Source organism: Alligator sinensis, unplaced genomic scaffold (genome assembly GCF_000455745.1).
Source record: "Alligator sinensis unplaced genomic scaffold, ASM45574v1 scaffold84_1, whole genome shotgun sequence".
Classification (NCBI taxonomy): domain Eukaryota; kingdom Metazoa; phylum Chordata; order Crocodylia; family Alligatoridae; genus Alligator; species Alligator sinensis.
Genome location: NW_005842268.1, coordinates 11,709 through 35,867, shown reverse-complemented (window position 1 = coordinate 35,867; position 24,159 = coordinate 11,709). Strand labels below are relative to the sequence as shown.

General features: G+C 42.2%; 1 protein-coding gene across 1 annotated transcript in view; it reads left to right on the top strand.

Annotated features, from left to right (window-relative positions):
• The window catches only part of LOC102386600 (phospholipid-transporting ATPase IB-like), a gene marked incomplete at its 3' end in the record, with an annotated part of 101,349 nt that overhangs the window by 66,785 nt on the left and 10,405 nt on the right, over window positions 1-24,159 (top strand). Inside the window, exons 16-20 of the mRNA XM_006027799.3 lie at window positions 10,187-10,292; window positions 11,486-11,568; window positions 12,582-12,631; window positions 19,572-19,641; window positions 23,196-23,280. Of these exons, the coding sequence (XP_006027861.3) occupies window positions 10,187-10,292; window positions 11,486-11,568; window positions 12,582-12,631; window positions 19,572-19,641; window positions 23,196-23,280 (394 nt within the window). The remainder of the gene's footprint in view (window positions 1-10,186; window positions 10,293-11,485; window positions 11,569-12,581; window positions 12,632-19,571; window positions 19,642-23,195; window positions 23,281-24,159) is intronic.

Here is a 24,159-nt window from a genome sequence, read left to right as displayed (position 1 = left end):
TGTGCGTGTGATACCATGTCATGCTCTAGTGCAGGGGCGGGCAATTATTTTGTGCGGAGTGCCTCTTACCAAGTTTTGGAAAGCTGTCAAGGGCTGCATGGGTAGCCCTGTCCCTTGACGGATGTCCTGCCCCCTGGTTGCTGTCTTGTAACTGGAAGTCCCACCCCCTAACCCCTGACCTTTACCACCAGAAGTCCCTCCTCTTACCCCTGGAAATACTCCTTTCAGCAAGGGGTTTTGCCATCTTGGAACCAGAAAAATACCAAATTATATTTTAAAAATCGAACATCTACAACATTCATTAATTTGATATCAAAAAACTATTTTCGTTCTGATTTGCATGTGTTTGTGTAGTGTACGCAGAGGTGACTGCACAATAGCTTAAAATGAAGTATATTGTGGGGGTGGGTATAGGGCTATGGGTATGTGGGGTGTGGGTGGGTATGTGGGGTGTGGGTGGCAGGGGTTTGTGTATGGCAGTGCGAGGGGAGGTGTGGGTGCATGTGTATGGTGGGGTGTGCATGTGGGACTCACCCTTTGAACACACACACACTCTGCCTCTGTGCCTGCAGGCACGCGCGTGCACACACACTCGCACACAATCCCTCTCCCCCCACTAGTCTGGGGATGCAGCTGGGAGCCACAGCCAGGTGGTGCTGCAGCAGGAAAGCAGGGAACTGGCTGGGAGTGGGTGGGGCTTGGCTGCTCAAGCCTGCTTAGGGCTCCCTCTGGGTCCTACTGCCCCTGTCCCCAGTCGGCTTTGGCAGGGAGCCAGGGACAAATAAATATTTAATTTACTAAATTTTTTAGGGGCATTTTGCTTGCCCCTGCTCTAGTGGCACATTCTGCAGTGGATATAAGGACTAAAGGAAGTCAGGGAGACTGGGCAATACAATAAAGGTGGTGATTTGCAGGGGAAGATAAAAGATGAGAAGAAAATGAAACTTCTGATCATGGACTATGTCCACATAGGAGTGGTGATATCAGCTCATTTCTGTTACTGAGTGTAGTCCTTTAAAATGGCACAGCAAGAATCCTAACCCACAAATAGAAAATCTTTCTTTACCAAGATTCTCATCGTTTAGTACCACTAGGCTTTTCAAGGATGATATATAGATATACTGTTTTATTTACTTTCATTAAAACAAGAGTGGTTCTTTTAACATTTGTCCTTGGTATAATCTGCATGAGGCCTCATTCAGTGCTCTTGTATGCTGGAGGTAGATTCTAGGTATAGATGATATAACAGTTGTATTGGTATTGCACGATGGCCAGTATAAGCTGTTATGATGCAACTGTTACACCTGTATGCTGCTAGAGGGATGCAAGTTTAGCAAAACAGTTGTACCTTTAACAATGTTGATTCGGGGTTAAATTTTCAGCAGTTGAGTTCAATTGCATCTCTGTGGGAGCATCCAGACATAACAGTTATTGTAACAGCTGATGCACATTCCTAAGTGGTAATATTACCTTCCCATTTAAAAGCAGTAAAAAGTTAGGTCTGTCCATAGCCCCTGAAATTTAATTTATGTGGATTTGAGAGAGGTAAGAAAGTAGTAACTAATGAAACAATCTGTGAAGGTTTTCAGAAGTGAGTGACTTGTACTTTTTTTAGATGCCTCAGGTTTGGGTACCCAGTGGTAATTATCCTTAGAGACCTGATTTTTAGAGAGAGTAAAAACTTCTCTTCCAGAAATCAAGCACATTGTAGAATACATGTGTAACCTGAAAACTGAGGTATTCGCATTCATGTTTATAAGTTTGTCCTAACTTCTCTTGCATCCCAGAAATTACTATTACTGTAATTCAGTTCTGCTTTTCAAGTAATAGATGCTAAAAAGAATATAGTTAGATTAGCATTAATAATCTGTGGTAGCATTTAAAGCTCTGAGCAAGGAAACTCATACCAAAAAAGAAACTTTAGGAAGACATTGTGCACAATTATAACTTTTCTTTGTAACTTATTATATTACTGAACTAAAATTACAGCCTAATATCAATGCCTGAGGGGTTTAATTAATTATTAGTAGCAAAATGTACTATTTGAGGTCATGAAGTCTGCAAAAGGGTGTGAATTTTATCTTCCACTTATTCATCAAAGAGCAGGTCTAGCTAAGAGAGAGAGAGATGTTGTTCTTTTGCTTGTAAAGAACTCTTCTTCTGCATGACAAGACCTCCTGTTCTGTGTAAATTTGCCACTCCAGGTTGGGTGTCTTGCATTCTTCTGATAGTTTCTGGTCTCTCATTAAATAGTTACAAGTGCGGCTTCATTGCAGAAGCTGACTTTGAGCCTCAGCATGGGCTTATAGAGCCTTTCACCATGAGGTCACTAGTTCGGGGTACAGACTGGGTCCAGACTGAATGGAAGATGCTAATTTGTTATGGTTGTTCAGTGGTCTATATCAGTGGTGCTCAACCTCTGGCCTGAGGGCCAAGTGTGGCCTATGGGGCCAAATCATTTTCTGTGGGGCTCCCCACAGGTCCAAAAATTTTTGGTGGTAGTGGAGCGGTGGCAGCATCAACTGCCACAGCTTTCAAAGCTGTGGTAATTAGTGCTGCTTTTAGCTAGATGACAGCCCTGTGCACTGGATTGCACCAGCATATGGGGTCACTCTTCATCTGGATTGGCACACAGTGCTGAGCTGGCATCACATCCACAGACTGATCCTGTGTGCCAATCCCATGTAAGATCTAGTCCACAGACTGACCTCGCCTGTGGAATCCAGCCCTGTGCCACTCATCTGGCCCACAGGGCTGGAAGGTTCAACAGCTCTGATCTAGATGAACTGAATGGTTGGGTCTGTGCCACAATTGTTTCCTTTTTCAGTAGTGTCAGAAGAAACATAAGGCATGAGTGTTTACAAAACCCATCAGACTGATGGATCTAGAGACCATTGGCCACATTTTTAAATGGATCTAATTACCTTCTCTAAGGTTGAGAGCCGTCAGTGGGGCAATGTGGAGAAGCTTGTATTGCCTGTTTGTGGTGTATATGTTTTGTGGATGAGTAGAGGACCAGATTTTTAAGGAGATTTAGGTGCTGAAACGAGTACATAAGCCACCTAAGTATACCAATAGATGTCACTGGCTTTCAAAGTCCACAGCCCAAAGGAGGTTACATGTTAGCTAACCTTCCACACATTGTCCATGTCCCCTAGGTGCCTAAGTTTTGCTTTGGATGATGTCTTCAAAGCAGCCTAAATTCTGATGTCACCCTGCAGCTAATGAGCTCCTACTACACATACAATTCACAGGGACCTTGAAGTGAGGGTTGTTTTATTTTTGCCAGTGGGCCCAAATCTTTTAAGTGTGCTCTGAGTTTTGCTAAGATTAGATACTTATCAGACCCTGCATTAGGAAGGCTGGATGTGGGACACAAAGTGGAGTAGCAGGACAGCACTCAGAGGAATCTGCAGGCACAGGGAAACACTGTGGAAGAGCACATGCGAGAGAGAGAGACATGGTTTTGGCTGTTGACAGACTTAAGTAACTGAATTGACTTTTTATAGAACTAACATGGGCACACACACACATGGTCCCCCAAATAGCATCTCTCAAACAACAGGCTACCTAACTCCCAGTCTCAGCAAGACACCAGGTTTTCCAATATTTAAGCCTCTCTCTTAGGATTTCACTTCTGGCTAGGTACCTGTTACTCAGCTGGCTAGCTTCTAAAGATACATTTCTTAGGTGCTTAATTATCCCCACATCCTTGGGGGAGCTTAGGAGGCACAGTGCCACCTAACTTGAGGCTGAAAAATCTACTGGCAGTAGGCGCTATGAGGGGTTTGGGTGTTGTTGTGTTAAGCAACACCTGAATCCTTTTAAAGATCTAGCCTTTTATGTCTCTAGATCCATTAGTCTGATGCACTTTACAGACACTGAAGTAACTTACCATGCTTCAGTCGCACTGTGTAGCCCCCTATGCTATCTCTTAGACCGGCAGCAATGTAGCTATATCCATGCAGCACCAAGGGCAACCTAATTGGCATTACTTTTATAGGAGGCTTAGGAGGTTAGGACACTTTTCATGAAAAAAATTGCTTCATTTTGCTTTGTTATGGGTTTGTGTGCTGGTGTGCAGCTACAAAGTGCCACAGATCTGGAGGAGATCAGTCTCTCTCATTAAAAAAAAAAAAAGAAAAGAAAAGCTGTTTTTTCACAGCTTTTAATTTCATTTTTAATTTCACTTGCATCTTCATTGGCATGAAACTTGCAAGTGTAAAACATTGTCTGTCTGTCTGTCCTTTTTTATTTAAAAAAACCAAACTCCTACAGTTCTGGTATGTTCAAATGGCAATAGTTAAAAGAAAGTGGGTTTGTTTAGATATTGAGGATCATGTATTCTTTCAGAGGCTATGTCCTACAGGTGCCTAATACCCTCAACTCCTACCAACTTCACTCCTCTGGAGGTGCCCAACATTTCCCAGGACTGAGCTCTCAAACAGATGTTTTTCTGTAGGACTGAGAAGTAGCACTTTTTATCATGTTGCATTCAGAGTTCATTTAAAAATAGTGAAACCCATGTTCTCTTGGGAACAAAATGGGTAATGACTTTGCTAGCTGTGCTGATGGTGGAACTGTCACCTGTATGATTTATTGTGTATTAAGTAGCAAGTAAAGTCATCTGACCCTAGCAAATGCTCTGCAAGTCTTTTGAGCCAGTTGCCTGAAAAATGGGTCAATTCCTCCTCTTTTTTTCAGTTAAAACTACGAGCAGAGGAGTTGATCTATTATTACATGTCACTACCAAGTTGGAGAGAGTCATTTTTACTGACTTACACACTCTGTCTGTCTGTCTGTGTCTTTGGCGGAAGATACCCAGTGCTGCTCTATTCTCCGACACACAGGTGCATACTGTCTGTGAACATTAAACTGTGTACATGTACCTTTGAGTGCACCCAAATTGTTCACAGAAAAGTCCCAGCATTAACCAAATCCAAGTCTTCCAGGACCCAGATGACATAAGGAGGTTTTCAAGTGTCTGGTCTTACTCTCATATTTCGTGGACAATCTCCTATATTTCAGGCAGTAAAGCAGGTGTGGGCAAAATACATTCTGTGGGCCAAATCCAGCCCCCCAAGGGATTTTATCTGGCCTGTGGTAGGATCCCTTGGCTCAGCTCAGCCCAGGGCCAGGGGGTAGCTTGGTGGTGTGTATGGCTATGCCTGCTGCCCCTGAGTTTGCAGCAGGACTGGGATGACATGGCAGCCAGATTCAGCTTCCCAGCAGGCCCCTCAGTGGTGGCTTCTTCCAGCTGCCACTGCCAGTCTCCATCACTGTAGCTGGACCCAGCCCAGCTGTCTGGGCACCCTAGCCCCCTTGCTCCACACCACTGTTGAGGGTGATGGATCGAGCAGACAGGTTGAGGTCTCCATGGAGGCTGGCATGGGGTCAGGGAGCAGCATCCGGGAGCAGGGTGGGCAGGTGGGGTTGGAGCCAGGGCTGGGATCAGAACTGGGGTCATGGGGCAGTGACAGCATGGGGCTAGGGCCCAGGGCAGAGCCACAATCTGCCCACATGCCCGTGAAACACGCACCAATTGTACAGGCAGAGATGTGCAGGGAGTGGATTCTGGCTCTTCCCCAGGCCCTAGCCCCATACTGTTACTGCCTCGTGATCCTGATCCCAGCCTTAGCCCAGCCCTCCTGTCCCACTCCCTGCCGTGGCTTCCCACCTGCCCATGGCTTAATTCCGTCTGTCCAGCTGAGCAGACCCTGCTCGCATGGGTCCCGGGCCAGGCTCCATAGAGACCCTGGGATTGCTGGGTGGTGACAGCACAGGGACAGGCCCCAGGGCAGAGCCACTTTGGGAGTTTTGGTGAGCTGCTGCAGGATGATGTCGATCCAGCCTGTAACAGCTCATCAAACTCCTGAAGTGGCCCTCTGGCCCAAATAATTACCCAGTGAACACACCCCTTCAGTAAAGGCTCTTATTGTTATGTCAAGCAATCTGGGGTTCAGTCCACCTGACAGTCCAATCAAGGTATTAAAATGTTTGTAAACTAGGAGTTGTACAAACCATGTTTCTGCACATGTGCACATATCCTGAGTTGCTCACATATGTGGATGCAGTGCATGTGATTTTGAGAATCTGGACCATTAGGGGTACTTGGGTAAGGTTTATATATTCCAGGTTGAAACTAGGATAGGTGGGTCAAACAGATCTCTGCTTCTATGCATCAACGTTTGAGTTAAACCAGCTGTAACAGGGATGATTGGGGCCTGGGAAAGAGAAGACTTAAAACTCGGTGGTAAGAGCTATCATGAGGCAGCTAAGTAGTGAAATAAGTCTAGATATGAGGAGTAAAAAAATGGGGGAGACTAGAAGTGGTGGGTGCAGAGGGGGGAGAGACTGAGAGTTAAAAACAAAAAAAAAACAGTTGCAGCATCTGTAGCATGGCCAGCCCTATGGCCCAACAAAAAGATGTACTCCTGTGACCCCATCATTAGGGAGCATTTCAACAATAAACAGGTTAGGAAATGCTTTAATAAAGTAAAACTCTGTAAAGCAGACACTGTTAACCTGTGAAGATTTATACAGGGTGTTTAGACTTCAAATGAGAATGGGAAGTATCATCTTAGAAACCCTTAAGGAATATGAAGATCTTTTCACATAATTTGAAGCAGCATTTTGAACTATCTCTTGACATTTGCTGGTACAATAAATAATGTGTCAGTGTCAGAACAATATAGTAAGAAGGCAAATGACAGCTGGATACAAGAGCTGCAGTGATAAGCTGGGCCTCACTCGTTTGGTGATCTGTTGCTCTAGAACAGGAAGGCAGCCACATAATCCATTGTAAACTGTGAAAACAGCACAAATGAAAGAGTTGGCTTGGTATAAGTAAATCAGGGGTAGACTTTGAAACCTATCAACAGTGGAAAGCAGATTATAATATATCAGCTGAAAAGGCATTGTGAAAGTGTGTAAGAGGCAAGGTGATATATTTGCAAATGGACATCAAAGGCCTGCAGCAACAGATGCTGAAATGCGAATCCAGCAGGCTGCTTACTTTGTGGAGCAGGAGATATAACTTTTTACTGCTTTCACTGGAAATAGCACAGCAGCTGGATGCAACCCCCTACCCATTAACTTGCCACGGACTTTGCATTTCTCGCATTTCATTATGATCACATGCCATCTATTCATGTCTTTGACTGTGGATTGCACTTCCTAACGTAATGAGAATTAAAACAGTCCAGGATGAGTCTCTGCCATCCCACTGAGGTCTAACTATCGGAGCCAAATGTATGCAGGATACAATAGTCTGAAAAACGTACATAAAGCAACTAACTATATAAACATTAGGACTGCTGTGGGATTTTTTTTTTCTTTTAGAAAGGCATCTCTTTAAGATGGCATCTTTTTTACATTTGCTTTGTCGTGATTTATTTAAGTGTCATGCTGTACCTGATATATGGTTCTGTGGCCTTTTTATTGTGAAAAGCCAGGTAATGTGTAATGGCAGGGTTTTAGACTACAGATGTAGAAACAGAATGTAGGCCATTGTATATACTGTAATTATTATTCTAGAATTGCAGTTTGTTGCAGAGTCCGTTTTAATCTTGTCTCTGAAACTGGACGTAAAGTGAAACAAAGTTTCTGCTTAGCTTATGTTACCGAATCCTTTTAGCGGTCTTGAGAAAGGTACTTTTACTTTTTGTTACAGAATACCAGGTGCTTATTTAGCCTTTACAGTCTCACCCTGATTGCAGACAAACTGGATGGGTCCAGTTAGCTTCATCCGAAAACAAAACACTATTTTTCAAAATTATCTGAGAGCCAGACACAAAGGGAAGAGGAGTTCTACGAGAAGTAGCCCAGGGTTGGAGTACTAGTGTCTATGCACTCTACGAAGAGCAAATTTTGAATGCCTCTTGCTTAGAATATTTTACATTAACTCCACTCTAGTAAAAGGTTTGTTATGATTGATTAGTTAATATTTGGAAAGCATGTTGATTATGAAATATAATGCCTAGCATTATCTGGTGTTACACTGTTGCTTCTTTTGTATCTATAACACATTTTTAATGGATACTACTTGGAAAAATAAAATATTTTTGGCAAACAAGAATTGGCTGGTGGCAAGTACTCTTAAAGGGGAACACAGCCTGTTGACATTTAAAAAAAAAAATAGTTCCATGCCTGTGGGCTTTTTATTTGTTCTGAAAGCTGTTTATAGTGTATGTGACACAGCTGTGTAAGAATAATTGTTTAACTACATAAAGGGAATAAAAGTGCACGAATTGTTAGGTTTGCAGAATTTAAATTGCACCTTCTATTATAGTACCAGTTTTTTTTCATTATAGTTATGAAAAAGTAGACATTGGCACCATGTTTGGAGGAAGGGGGTGGGGTTGGGCATTGTACATAAACATCTGCTTTAATAAGAAGAATGGAGAGAATTAAGGTGTATTTTCAGAAGTGTCAAAGTGACTTAGGAACACAAGTTCCATTACAACTTTCAGTTGGACTTTACACATGTGAAAATATCACTGTTGCGTTACTTAACACCTGTCTTGGATGCTTACTTCTGCACTCATACGGAGTAGTAACAGTTTTTTCATCTTAACACTTCTGAGTCTCTTAACTAATGCCAAAGGCATTTTCACAGTGTGAAAACTTCATTGTTTATTGTTCATCTTTCATGGGCCAAAATGACCACGTCCAGCTGGGGGGAGAAGAGAGAAAAGAAATGGGAAAGAAAGAGGGGAAAAACAGGGAGGGAGAAAAGAAAGGAAAAAGGAGAAAAGAGATAGAGGAAAGAAAGGAGTGAGGTGGAGGCTAGATCATGTGGGTATGTAGGTGACTTATAAGCCTGATCTTTGTCTTGAATAATCTGCTGCAGCAGGGGCAGGAAAGTGATGCTGGGTAGGAGAGGTTTTTATTTTCCTGGCCATGCATTTCTTCATTGCTTCTCCGAGTGTTGTTATTTGAAGGCCAGTGCTCCATTCTGAATTGATGACCTCCAGGATGGACAGTCATGAGCAATTTGCTCCCATGACTTTGGGTCAATGCTGAAACTCTTTAGGGACACCTTTAGAGTGTCCTTGTACCACTTCTTTGGTGCGCTGCAATTAGCATACTCCACTTAACAGTTCGCTATAGAAGATTTTCTTTGGCAGGTGAGTGTCTGGCATTCTTAAAAAGTGGCTGGCCCATCTTAGCAGCACCAGTTTCAGTACAGTGTGAATACTGGGGAGAGCTGATCTTCCTAACACCTCAGTATCCAGAATCTTGTCCTGCCACTTGATTTTTTTTAGTATCTTTTGCAGGCAGCACAGGTGGAAGTGGTTTAGTTTCTTGACATGACGCTGGTAGACAGTCCAGGTTTCACAGGCATAAAGGAGGGTCGAGAGAATTATGGTTTTGTAGACCTTCAGTTTCATCAACATTCCATCTATGAAAACTTCATAGCTCTTTAACCGCCTTTTTGGCAGCCCATGGAACTGGAACACAGCAAACCGTTATTCTAAGACATTTAAATAAAAATCTCAGGTCCTCTTCTTTTTAAATGAATAGCTCTTGCTCTACAAGGGCCTCTACTGTGCTAGCAGGATAATATATTTGCTGGTTATGTATTTTAATGTGTTTTGAGTATTCATTAGATTTTTTTTTGCATGGTTGTATAAAGTTTTGAGTTTTTTGTATATAATATGAGTGCATAACATTACTTTCCTAGCTGGTTCAAAGAAACAACAGGGACTTACTCCTCCTCCTCCTCCTCCTCCTGTTGGCATTAAGATTTCACTTCTTGCTCAAATAGTAGACTCTATGGGCCTGACCCCCTAAGGTCTTGCTCCTTGGGTCATTGTTTTGCTGAAGTAAATGCTACCAAATTGTAATTTTCTACTCCCTTGACCAGTGGTAATGTTAACACTGCTCTGTGGAGTTGTAAACTCCATGAGTTCATGAAAATGTGAGATCTTTTTCTTGACTGGAAAGTTAACAGCTCTAGTTTCCAACTCTTGTTTGTGACATCTGTAGGTGGAGTGCTGGCCCTTGGTATGCTACTATTATGGGGAGAGGTGAAAGAGTGGTAGTGCAGTGAATTAGAAAAAGAGAGGGTATTGCAGGTCTGGACAGGCTGAATTGTGTAATACAACCCAGAATGCAACCACAGTTTATGCATTTAGTCTGCATGGAATGAATGTGTTGCATTAATTAGAAATATCCCTTGTAGCCCACAGCTGCTCATATACAGGAGTTCCTCACTTTGCTGGCTGTGTGTCACACTGTTGTTCCTGAGAGAGAAGGAAATAAAATAATCTACCAGGCCTCTTCACCAGGTTGGTCACTTTCTCCTTCTTTTGGGGTGAATAACTAAGAGCTTTTAGATGCTTTTACAGTAATACTGCCCTCCTTCCTAATGTCATTTTTAAAACAGCAGGATGCATATCTCCTAGAATTTCTCACTACACACAGAACACAGCCCTTCAGACTACATGCTTCGGAGGTGCTTCCCTCTACTGTCCTATGTAAAGGGATGGGGCATGGTTCAGGATGCTTCACCTGCTTCTTGCTTGGGGAGGTTATAAAAGCAGCATTCATTTTGCTAAGGTTAGCTTCTGCCACAGACTCCTTTGGCTTTGAGAGAGACCGTCTTAACTTCCCAGGACTTCGTCTGTTAAATGAGAATTCTCTACTGTTAGTGTCATCACTTTCATGCTTCTCTGAATTGAATATAAAATGTCTGTTCCATTCTAGTTTTGGAGCATTTTACATCTGTCTGTTGTATGTGTAAATGGCAAAGTAATGTCAAGGCAATGGAGGTCTATACCATATTCACTCAAATCTAAGATGAGATTCTCCTCCCCGCAATCAGCATAGGGGAAAAGCCCCTTGTCTTTAAATTTGCATACAAAGCAGGTTGGGGGGGGGATGGGGGGGGGACAGGTGTCCGCTGCAGCTCTGACTCTGGCCCTGAGTCCATGTCAGATCTCTTAACTGCAAGGCCCACTTCAGTCTCCAATACACTTTGGCAATGTACTTCATGGCAAGAATTTTGTTATTGCATCAGAAGCTGGCTTAAATTCATGTTGGATGAATATAGCTTTGATCATGCTAATTTTCAGACCAAGTTTAAAGAAAAGTCTTATATAAATTGACAGTCTGTCTGTTTCATGATAACGGATCTTTATTTTTCAGTACGTATGAAGTACTGTATACAGAAATCAAAGTAGGAAGCATGTGTGTGCACCCCAGTTAATCCCAAGGCATGGTTAGTAGAAGGAATGGAAATGTAAACCATCTTTGAGCTAAAGGTTAGAGAGAAAATATTTGCATTGCTGAGGTAGCTTTAGCTCTTAAAGAGACTTCAGAAATCTAGTTCCAGAAATGACCATTTTCTTGTATTCTGGCAAAACAGTGTCAGAACAATCTTGTAGTAGTAGCCCTTTCCTTCTCTCTTCTCCCCCAACCCCTTAGATCAGACTGTATTTCTAATTAATTCTCAATAAAGGTAAGCTCTTTTTATTGACAGATGAGGGGGCATTAGTGAAAGGAGCAAAAAGACTTGGCTACATCTTCACAGGAAGAACTCCTCGTTCAGTTATTATTGATGCGGTAAGTAGAGGACTTAGACGGCATAGTAGCTTTCAAAAGCTAGGGGTATATATCTGTAGCTTTTCAGGGGTGCACTTGCAGGCTGTGGGCATACAGGCTCTGGCAGAGCAGGAGGGCCATAGCAAATGTTTTGTGTAGATGTGAATCCCTTAGTTCTGGCCTTCAGCGAGTAATGAAGTAGTAGAGTAATAGGAACAGTAGCCTGTGTTGATTTAACTTTTGTCTGGGAATCAGATTGCTTGAGCTGGGCAGCAAAGAAAGAAAATAAAATACCTGGTTTGAAAATAAATTACTATATATAGATATGTTGTTGTTTTTATACTCCTAAATTTTGAAAGATGATAGAGTTGAATTTTGAGTTTGTTTTTGAAGATAGGTATGCCTTGGATGTGTGTTGTACAGATGAAAATTTAACAGGTAGGCCAGTTGGTTGGCAAGGGTCCAAATTCTGGTCTTATTTATACCCACATGTATCTGAGTAGGTACATTAATAACTCTGAATTTAATGGGTGTATCTAAGATTAGGACTTGGTCCAGGAAAGACATCAATTGATCCCCCCTCCATCCCCACTTCCTCCCATTAAATGCATTACGTATTGTTTTAGATTTTTAACTACCAATGAGGTCTGAATACTCCCTTAAATGAAAAAGGATACAGTGAGCAAGCTGGTGTCTTTCCAGACTGGGCTTCAGTGATTTTTTTTTCACTGGGTCAGACCATAGGTTCATTTATTCCTCAATGCAGTATAATCCCACTGAAATGACATTCAAAAGATAATGAAGAAGTTTAAGTTGTTGGAGTTGCATTTGTGCAAAAAAGTAAAAATTGCCTTTTGCTTGTGTTAAAACTAAAATAGGGCAATATGCCACTTCAACCAGGAGAGGGTGCAATTACCACATCCGATCTGAAGTGTAGTCTGGAAAATCCCAGTACTTCTATGCATCCTTGCATGGTATTCACACCATTAATTTTATATACTCTTTTATGAAACTAGCACATTGTATTTTTGCAGCTGGGAAAAGAAGAAAGCTTTGAAATTCTTAATGTGCTGGAGTTTTCTAGGTAAGTAATTTTTATAGATTTTAAATGCTAAGCAAAAAATAAAATGTGCTGGTAAAATTATTTTTACATCAGAAGTTCACCACGGAGAACTCCAGAGAAATGTTATTGGATTCATGGAAAAGTAAGGGTAGAAGGGACCCTCAAAGGTCATATAGTCCAACCCCCTGCCAAAGGCAGGATCATCTGTATCCAAACCATCCTATACAGATCCATTGTCTAACCTATTAGTAAAATTACACAGTCAACCCTGACACAACCACAAGGCATAACACCCTAATTTGCTATAGGTAAAGCAGGGGGACAACAGTGGCCAGTGTCCTGCTTTGAGATGGTTGTTGAAATGTGCTTGAGAAATCCAAGAAGGGCCACATGACCACCTACAAAGAAAGGCAAAACCCCCATAGACCTTACCAAGCTGACCATAGGGTAAAATTCCTTCCTGATGCCAACTATGGTGATCAGTGTGACCCTGAGTTGACAGGCAAGACCCTCTAGCCAAAAACCTGTGGCACACCCTATTTCATCCCCAGACTTGGCTATAACCAAGTGCTGCTGAGGAAGGCCAAAATAACCAAACCCTGATGCATAGCAACAGGAGGAGGAGAAAATTCTTTTCTGGCCCCATATGGCAACCAGTAAAGCCCAGAAACATGAGAAATAAATACTGAAGCATAGGCATACCCACACTTAAATCACTGCCAACAAATGCTTGTCAAACCTCTTCTTGAACATATCCAGTGATGGAGATTCCACAACATCCTTGGGCAGTCTACTCCAGGGAACAAGTTTTTTCAGATATCCATTCTAAATTTACTTTGCTGCAACTTCATGCCACTAGTTCATATCCTGCTCTTTGCAGCAAGAGAGAAGGTATTTTCCCTCTTTTTTTTATGGCAGCCCTTCAAGCATTTGAAGCCTGCTATCATGTCCCTTCTGAAGTACCTTTCCCACAAACTGAACATACCTATTTCCTTCAACTCTCCTTATATGACTCGCCTTTCAAGACCTCTAACATTTTTTGTCACCTGCTTCTGGACTCTCTCTAATTTTTCCATCCTGTTTGAAATATGGAGCCCAAAACTGCACGCACTACTCTAAATAAGGCCTAACCAGTGCCGAGTAGAGAGGGACTACCACCTCCTGTGTCTTGCACCTAATGCTTCTATTGATGCAGCCCAAAACTACACTTCCAGCAGCATCACACTGCAGACTCATTGAGTCTGTGATCCACCAAGATCCCTACTCTCCATAGTGCTGCCATCCAGCCAGATGTTACCCATTTTTTTATCTGTCTTCAATTATTCTTCCCAAGATATACGTAGCACATTGCATTTGTCAATATTGAACTACATCCCATTAGCTCCAGCCCAGTTTTCCAATCTGTCAAGACCATTCTGAATTACCCTTCTGTCTTCCAATGGCTCACAGTCCTCCTTGAACAAATTTGCAGATGACAAAACTTGGAAGCTTTCAGTTCCAGTGTACAAGTCCATTCATAAGAATGTTGAACAGCCCTAAGCCCAGGGCAGACCCCTGTGTGACTGTAGTTGAAACCTCCTGTCATTCTTACAAGTTTCCACTTATAATTGCTCTTTGCCTGTGACTATTGAGCCAGTTGTTGGTCCACTTTGTAGTAGTTTTGTCTTGCCCACCTTTTTCAGTTTGTTTTATGAGAAGATCATGTGGGACCTTGTCAAAAGCCTTGCTGAAGTTCAGATACACTATATCCACAGCATTCCCTTCACCTACACAAGCAGTTACTTTGTCAAAGAAGGAGATCAGGTTTGTTTAACATGATTTGTTTTTCGTAAATTCATGCTGGCTGCTTGTGATCAGTAGGGCTGTGCAAAGCTTTGGTTGCTGATTTGATTTGGCCTGATTGGGTAGCCAAATCGCTGAATCTGATTCAAATTGGGAGACCCTTTAATCTCTCCGAATAGAATTGGATCCCTCCAAATCTATTCGGAGAGATTCAGAAAGCTTCGACCGTTCAGACATAGACGCAATTTTAAATGTTTTTTCTACATACCCCAAGGTACCAAGTGGCTTGTGAATGCTGAGATGCTGGGGCAGATAGAGCGTCCCACAAGAGTGCGGGGGGCGGGGTTCTCCAGCGCGCTCAGCAGTAGACCTGGAAGTGGACCAGAAACATTTCTGGGTCTGCTGGGGAACACATGGGGGGTGGGGCCCTCGTGCCCCACCAGCTTGGTGACTGGTGCCTCCACTCCTGTGGGATGCTTCATCCACCCCACCATATCAGCGTTCACGAGCCACCTGGTACCTTGGGGCATGTAGAAAAAAGATTGAAAGCTGTGTCTATGTCCAAATCGCTGATTTTCCGAATCAGCATCAAATCTTCAGATTTGGATTCAGACAAATAGAATCGGGGCAGTGATCCAAATCAATGAATCAATCACTGTCCCCGTTTTTTTGGGCCAGATCCAAATCTGAATCGAATACAGCCTGTTTCCCACACCCTTAGTGATCAGCCTCTCCTCCTCCAGATACTTGCAAATGGCCTTCCTCAGTATATGCTTCTGTAACTTCCCAGTATAGAGGTAAGGCTAACCAGCATATTGTTCCCCAGGTCTTCCCTTTTGTCCTTTTTTTTTTTTAAAAGGGGCGGTATGTTGGTTCTTTTCCAATCCTCTGGTATCTCACCTGTCTACCATGACTTCATAAATATTACTGCCATGGGCTCAGAGATCACCTCTGCCAGTTTCTTCAGTACCGTGGGATGAAGTTCATCAGGCCCATGCTGCTTGAATTCATTCAGACCCATCAAAAGACCGTTCCTTTTATTATCTAATCCCTCAATTTGTCCATTTTCTTAACTAAATAATCCTTATTGGGTGTCTGGTTGCATACTAAGTTTACCTAGTTAAACCTCCACGTCTTTTTAGTTTCTCCCCATCTAGGATTCATGGGCTGTTTACAAACAGTTTCAGATTTAACAATTGTTTGGAACATGGAAGTGGGGCCTTAGAGGCCTTTCCTAGTTACAGTTCCCTCATAGACTTGTTGTTAGTGTCCTGCTCCCAAATCCCACTTCTCTGTGCTTGAATATTCTCATTGCACAAGAGGGGAAAGTCTTATTGACCTCTCTAAGGAAAGTGCTTTTGATACTGCCAGATGAAAAGCACTGCATAAGGAAGAGGTAGTATTCATCTTTTTTCATGCAGGCAGGTGGAATTTCCCACTGGATGGAGATTTGTTGCCTTTGTTCTTTAGGAGAGTCTTGGCCACCAAAGATCTCGTTTTCCTATCGCTTCTCACTAGGAGAGCCTATAGCATAGTTCAGTTACACTAAGGTTTTTCACTACTCTGGCAGAGTAAAAGATGAGGCCTTTAGATTCTCGCTCTGAGGAAAATGAAGGTCCTCTTTTTGAGACTAAAATGTAACGAGGAAAAAAAAGTGTTTTGCATCAAGGTTTTGGGTTCAACTAGAGAGAGAACTTTTTTGCAGTTCTCTTCACAGTGCTGTGGTCCAACATCTAGTTTGACTCTTTAGTCACCTTGATCTTCTGCATGGCCTAAAATCAGTGCCCAAGTTACTGTGTAATGTGTAGGAAACTCAACATGGGAAATCTATTAGAGGAAATTCACTTCAGGAAACAAGGAAGAGAAGGACTTTTCTATAAGTAGACCTGGAGCCTGCTTCATTTCAGGCAATGTTTGAAGGTGCACATACTTTTGTGAGGTCTTGCCAATTTTGTGTTAAAAGAAAGGTTGCAAAGTGAAGTCCTCGGGTCCAGAAATGCCCGTGTTAAGATTGCTCAGTAGATACTCTTCTGTATATTTGTTTACAAGATGATTACATTATTGCATGCTGTTTATTTCCAGAATACCTTCAGAATTTCAAACAGTGGGACACAGAACAAGGATGTATGCTTCATTTGCCCTGCTTCATTCACAGGGCTTGATTCTCTATGTTAGCGATTTTGTAATCTTTCAGAGCAGTGGACTAGGCATTTGAGACCCAGCTGGCACCGTGGGCTGCCAGTGCCTTACCCCTGCTGCTTTGATCCCTTCTGTACTTTATATTTCGCCCCTCCCCCAGCAATTTACTGGGTGCCACTGAAAGCTGTGTCAAATAACAGCGGAGATTGGCAAACTCAGTGGTAAGGGCATAGAGTAGTCTTTAAGTGGCTGCTTTAACACGGCTCCTTTTAAATTACCGTTTTAAACCTTCCACCGCTGGAAGTCTGTCTAGGAGAGGGAGTGGTACAGGTTTTCAGCCTATAATTGCTCTGTCTCCTGTGCTCTTATTGCCTTCCTGAGACTCGGTGATCCTGATCTGGGGAAGACATGGGAAGCAGTGGCTGCTCCACTCCTTACATTCTGGGTTGGAGTTGGGGTGGAGGGAGTGGAATTGTAGAGAGAGACTCCCCACCTTTCCCCAACCAGGTAGGGGAAGACCTAGGTTCCAAGACCTAGGTCTTCGGAACAGGTGGAGGAGTCTTTTCCTGCCACTGTCCTCTACTCTCATAGACTGGTCCAGAAGGGGACTGGAGAAATGGGGCAAAACCTTCTGTCCACTCCTCAGACTTGGGAACCTAGTCTGGGGAACAGGTAGGGGGCTTTCCCACACTGCTCCACTCCCCTCCTGTACCAGAGTGGGAGAGGAGCGTACAGGCATTAATTCTTGCAAGAGAATTTCTCTCATAGGGTAAACCTAGGTTGATACCCAGATCATCTTGCTCCCCAAAGGGCATGTTTCCCTTGGGATAAATTTAATGAACACTTACTTATAGGGTCATTGTTTTGACTGGAAGAGAGGCAATTTTCCCCATGGAAACTTTAAAGTCTACATGTGGCCAGTGTATTTTTCAGTTGGGTTAGACTGATATGACATTCTTGTAAGGAAGGGGAGAAAATCCATGTTCTCTATCATATGTATAAAGGGCAGTGTTAAGATTTTGTAAACAATTTTCACTTTGATATTTGTATATTTTTATTTTGCTTGGGATATGAGCTTAAAGTTGACCATCTGCTAACAGTTTTACTGAGTCCTTAGTGCACAGATCTCTATTAGGAAAGGGCACAAAATGCCATGTGATGGTTAGAGGGTCTGCCTATGTGTAGGAGAGTCTGTCTCTAGCACCATCTACTTCCTATAGAAAATATGGAGGAAACTCCCAAAATGCAATTTGCAAGCAAGAAAAAGTAGCTTGCAGGGGATACCTGTGTCTACTACTGTTTATCCCTTTGATTTTGAATTATCCAGCTTTTGTTAATGTGTAAGTTCTAAAGCAAGAAACTTTGTTTGCAAGGTTGGGGCTAAGGACAGACATTACGCATAAACTGGTTTAAGTGATCAGAAACTAGTTTAAACCTGTAACAGAACAGACATTCAGTGCACATAAACCGGTTTGAAAATGGCTGAAACTGGTTTGAGATAAACCTGGTTGAATGTAGTATCAGACTTAACTGATTTGAGTCAAACTAGTTTATGCAATGTCTGTCCCAGACCCCTTCCTGATTTAACTTAAACCAGAGTACCCCAGCATCCCAGATGTGTTGCAGCCCAGTAGGGCTGGCCCTGCCTCCCTCCCTCTTATGCAGGGATTCCCCCCTCCCACAGCACAGACTGTAGCCAGCATGTGGTTTGCTAGCTAATGCTGAGTGGTGCCTGTATAAGGAAGACAGGACAGTGTCTGCTTAGGGCTTACTGGAGCTAATCAACAGGCCAGCTGGTAATGTCCTTCTGTTCCTTCTTTGGAAAAAAATTGTTTAAAGAGCTTGAACTAATAAGACAAGCTTTTGTTTTCTTGATGGGGTGTTATCAACTCCCTACTGGGCTGGTGAGGAGCAGGGAGGAGGAGGAGGGAGAACCCCTCCCCAATCAGGGCAGCCTGCCGGGGCTGGCCACATCCACCCTTAGCTCAGCAGTGTAGAATGGAAGGGAGGGCTGCTCTAGTGTCCCCTGGCTTCTAGCCTGAGCCACGGCAGGCATGTGCCGGCATTTCTACAGTCCAGAGGGAGTGTGTGTAGAGTTACAAACTGGTTCTGCCTAGCCAGGTTAGGCTAACCTGCAAAGATTGAATCAGCTCGGGCTCAGGCTTTTTGTAGGTCTATCTGTAGCCTAAATATCTTGACTTTATTTTCTTTTCATTGGTCTTTCTGCATTATCACCTGGATCTCACTAAGGGTTTATAATATCACCCTTCTGCTTCATCCAGGGGATCTGTGCCTAGGTTCCTTAATCTGCATAAAACCTGTGGAGGGAAGGGGGGAGGGGAACAAGCCTCAAGTAATCTGGTTTATACCCCTGCTAGTGTAAGGTTGTCCCTTGCAGTACATTTTTGTATCTGGTTGTCCAGTCCAGGTTTAAATGATTCTACGGATCATCCTCACTTACAATGGGACAGTAGGTCAGAGTTTCATATACCTCTGTGCTTAATACAATTTTTCCCAACATTCAAGACAATTTTTCTTTTCTCATTTTTATTACATTACTCCTAGTTAATCTAGGGTCATTTAGCAAAGTCCAATACTTTTTCCCTTTTGTGGGTCAAAAATATGGAATGGAAATAATTAGCAAGTCAATATAACTAACACTTTGTCAGAAGCTTTTATTCTTTCCTGGAATCTCCACAATCATTTTTGTTGCTATTCTCTGAATTCCCTTTATACATTAGACATGCAAATGCATGTGCATTCTGGACATACATATGCATACCTGCTGAAAACCAGACCCTTTGAATTCATATTAAGGCACCCAAAGGCACAAAAGGTGGAAAGACCAGCTAGTTTTTTTGCAACTGTCAGATAGTTTGGGTATTGTAAATTTTTATTAGCCTTCATCTAACCTAATTTTTAACTAGGTTAGGTGCATGGGAGATGACTCCTGGGTCAAGCTGTTTTTTACTCTTAGGCTGCACTCATTCCAATGAGAAGATGATAAAAATGACTGAGTAGATTTAATTTTTCTTTATAGCAACAGGAAGAGAATGTCCGTAATTGTTCGAACTCCAACAGGACAAATACGTCTTTACTGCAAAGGGGCGGTAAGTAGTCAGCTACTGCTCACAGAGAATGGGGACAACAGTGACTGCTTAGTCTTCTACTATTTCTTTTTAAACAAAAAAAAAACCGTAAATGTTTCTGTCTACTACATGATATCAATAAGCTTTACACATTAACGGCAAATGTTTTAAAGAGCTGTGATCCATTCTCCTGATTTTGTTTGCAGGCAGAAATAATTCAAATTAGACTTCTACCATACCTTAGCTTGAAATCCTTACTCAACTGAAGTCAATGGGAGCCTTGAAAACCAGGAGTACATGCCAATATGCAGGTGCCACCAGGAAAGTGGACACCCTAATGCTGTAGGATTTATTTATATCTGAGTGACTTTCAGCCTGCTGGATTTATAGTTGTTTGTCCAGTTAAGGACAAGTCATTCTGGTGTTTGCCACATTTTTTCTTTATTAAAGGGTGTTGCTTCTCCACTAAGCTGAAGCTTACCCATAGTCCTGCACAGCTGATTGGAGAAATGGTGCTCTTTAAAATGAAAGCCACAGCAAACAGCTGGAGCCCCTCCCCAGATCCTCACAGCTTTTGCTGCAGTTGTATACATGACCCCAGCTGGCTCACAAACCCTCACCTTCATGAAGGCTAAGAAACTGAACCTTGCAAAGATTCTGGTTTTTGTTGTACTGTGGTTTGAACCTGCAAAACTCTTAATTGCTTGGTGCCATCTCTTTTGATCATCCCTTTTCTCACAGATCTGCACTTAATGCTACTTGTCATCCTTGTTCATGTCACAGTGTTGCTGTCTTCATGAGCAAGAGGGATATCCAACCACTCTACAGATTAGTGTCAACAACAGTTACATACAGAGTGTGGTTATTGGTTTCAGAAGAAAGTGGTGGAAAGTGTCCAGTTCTGCTGTGAAATTTTTTTATGTGGGAAATGCTGCTTTTGCAGCTCTAAAACAGAAAAGCTTTTTATTTGCTACAATATGCATAAGAACAGAATGAGAATGCATGAGTTATACCAGCGTAACTCTGAAAATGTCAGTGAAACTATGCCACCATGAAACTGGAACAAAGGTTGTGAGCCAAGCTCACTGAAAATGTGTTATTTAAAAGTGGTAGAAAAATAAAGTCCACTAAGAGCCAATGGAATTGACAGTATATCATCTCTTCATTTCCAGTTCTGACCTTATTGTTACCACTCATGTTGTACTCTTTCTCTCATTTGCTGTAAGTTTAGTGTACTTAAGTATTAGCTGCTGTTACATGCCACAATTCTTGCACTGAGTGGGGAAAAAAAGAGGAGTGTTGCTTCATTGAGTATTTTGCCTGTGACTTCAGTGTGAACAGATTCAGGCCAAGAGCTGCATTAAAGGAGCTATAGCAACCACAAGATATGGGCAGACAAAATCAAGACAAGGGAGACTTTGGTTAAGAAAAAATAGTTGCTGTAACTCTAAAATAAATTAATATTTATGGGGCATAATCTTAAATATTTTCCCATCTTGGTCTCATAATATAACAAAAAAAATAAAGTTTATGGATTATTTTTTAAATGCATTGAAGCTGATCTGAATATTAAAAATGAAATTCCTCTTTTGATCTATGACACTTCTTTATTCTGATCTCTCAGGCAGTTCTTCCAATTACCACTTTGTCAGTTAGATGTAACCAAATGGAAATGTGATTGTGCCACTTGGTTTGCTTAGTCTGGCTAGTATGGGAACCACAGTTGTGGAAATGCAGGCTTTGGCATATGCTAGCAACTAGGTATGAAGGTGAGTTCTTACCCTCATTGCTGGCAGACAAGGTTCCTTGGGTGAATTTGACATCTTTTATCAGACCAACCCAAATGGTTGGAGAATAGTTATTAAGCAAGCTTTCGGGTTCAAAAACCCTTCGTCAGGCTCAGGAAGCTGCAGCAGTTGGTGTGTGCTCTTCCTGGATGGAATGAAAAGTAAACAAGCCCGGGGCTGGGCTGGGCTGGGGAGTCAGTTGCCAGGCAGATTGTAATGTATCAAAAAGCCAATGTCTCTGTTTAGTCCCTGATCTCTAGTATCCAGCAGGTTGATGAAATGGAGCTCATAGGCTCGTCTCTGGGATGTGTTGTGTAAGTTTGCCTTGAGGATCAGGACTGAGAGATTGGAGAGAGAGTGGCCCTCCTGTGAGAAACGTGCCCACACCGGTAATTGGGTGTTTCTGTCTTTGATGGATTTCTGGTGTGCATTCATTCTGGTGCGCAGTTGTTGTTTGGTCTCTCCTACATATCTTCCATCAGGGCATTTGGTGCTTTGGATGAGGTGTATTACATTCCTGGAGGTGCAGCTGTACCTCATCCAAAGCACCAAATGCCCTGATGGAAGATATGTAGGAGAGACCAGACAACAACTGCGCACCAGAATGAATGCACACCAGAAATCCATCAAAGACAGAAACACCCAATTACCGGTGGGGGCACATTTCTCACAGGAGGGCCACTCTCTCTCCAATCTCTCAGTCCTGATCCTCAAGGCAAACTTACACAACACATCCCAGAGACGAGCCTATGAGCTCCATTTCATCAACCTGCTGGATACTAGAGATCAGGGACTAAACAGAGACATTGGCTTTTTGATACATTACAATCTGCCTGGCAACTGACTCCCCAGCCCAGCCCAGCCCCGGGCTTGTTTACTTTTCATTCCATCCAGGAAGAGCACACACCAACTGCTGCAGCTTCCTGAGCCTGACGAAGGGTTTTTGAACCCGAAAGCTTGCTTAATAACTATTCTCCAACCATTTGGGTTGGTCTGATAAAAGATGTCAAATTCACCCAAGGAACCTTGTCTGCCTATATCCTTAGACCAACACGGCTACAACCTAAACCCCTACCCTCATTGCTAGCACATACTAAAGTCCATACTGCTGTGTCTTTCACCACTGTGGTTACCTGTGCTAATTCAATTATGTTAGCAAGGGGTCATTCACATCTTCATTTTGATTAATAGACACCCACAGTAGAGAGCTGTCCCTTTAAGATAGTTCCCAACAATGGAGGGCAGCCTGCATTAATTCTTATTCTGTTTGTTCTTCTTAATTAAAATTCTCCTTAACATCAATGGAAGCTTTATCTTGGGAGAGTTAGCAAGATAAGTATGGGCTTGCTGTGGATTCATGTCTTTCATTGTTCAAGACTCCTGTTCTTAGAAAACTTTATTCTCTAATTCCGTAATTCAAAATGGAGCTTTAAATCTAGACTTGAATAACAGTATAATGACTTTGTGGTAACTGAAAGCTAAAGAAACTGTAGGTGTTCTCTGAGCACCCTCTTTGGACAGCAACTACAGTATCTCCCAGCCTTTCTCCTTTTGCTTAGAATTTCTATGAGGTGGTGGTGGCTGCAACATTCCAGCTTTGGATTTCTTAGTAGACCTAGATCTGTGTCATAGTTCAATCACAATACATTACTCTAATCATATTTATAGGCTTTCTGTCCATTTAATGCACCTCATATCTGTTAGATCTGCAGGGCTAGAGCACCTGTATACTCATTTTGAATGGAAAATTTACTTTTGAACTGACTTTTTGTAATTTGGTTGTAATAGGATAATGTCATTTTTGAGAGACTTTCAAAAGATTCCCAATATATGGAGCAAACACTATGCCATCTTGAATACTTTGCCACAGAAGGTAAGAGAACAGCATGCAAATATAAATCAGATTTCAAATTGTTAATGTGCATGTTATTCATTGTCTGCTTTAATGACAACAATCTTTGAAGTGCTCACAAGAAAAAGACATAGAAACAGTTTAAAAAATGATGGGTAATTGGTGTTTGTAGGTTACATATGGGTAAATGAATATGTGTCAAAAGAAGTTTTCTGGTCTCCTCTTCCTATTTTGAAAGTCAGTACAAGCTCTGAATACACTAGGAACAGTCAAAGCAGGAGTCAACATTGGATTTTGATCATCCTTTGACAAGTGCAATCAAGAATTCATTCTATTGAATTCAGTGGAATAACACAGTATAAAATCATGAGATGACAGAATCGGGCCCTAGGCCTACATGAAACATACAAGCTGAGAGATCAGGGAGAAGCAGAAGTTCAGAGCTGTGTTTGAATCTCTCCCTGCCAGTTCACCTTACAGTCTGAAATCAAATTTACCAACCTTTTTATTTTACAGGTGCATAATGCACACATTCACAAGAGTGTGATGGTGGGGCATGGATTTTGTTCCCTTTTTATGCCAATTTTGTACACTACTGTATTACTGTAAAAACATGGACGAATGGATTTTTCTTCCTACCCCTAAAACAGTGTTTTATTTGTTCAGAATTTTTTTTTCAGTTTGTTCTGAATTTCCCAGATTCTCAGTACTGAAACCTCTTTATTTTATATGGCACACTCCCACCTTTCTCTGGCTGATCCATGCCAGAAGCAAAATCATTACTTCTGTATGGTACCTTTTGTCACTGGTCAAAAAATGATTGTTTTCATGCTGTTATAGGGCCTACTCTCCAATCTTTGTGTATGTGTAATTCCTGTTAATGCTAACATGAGTTGCGTG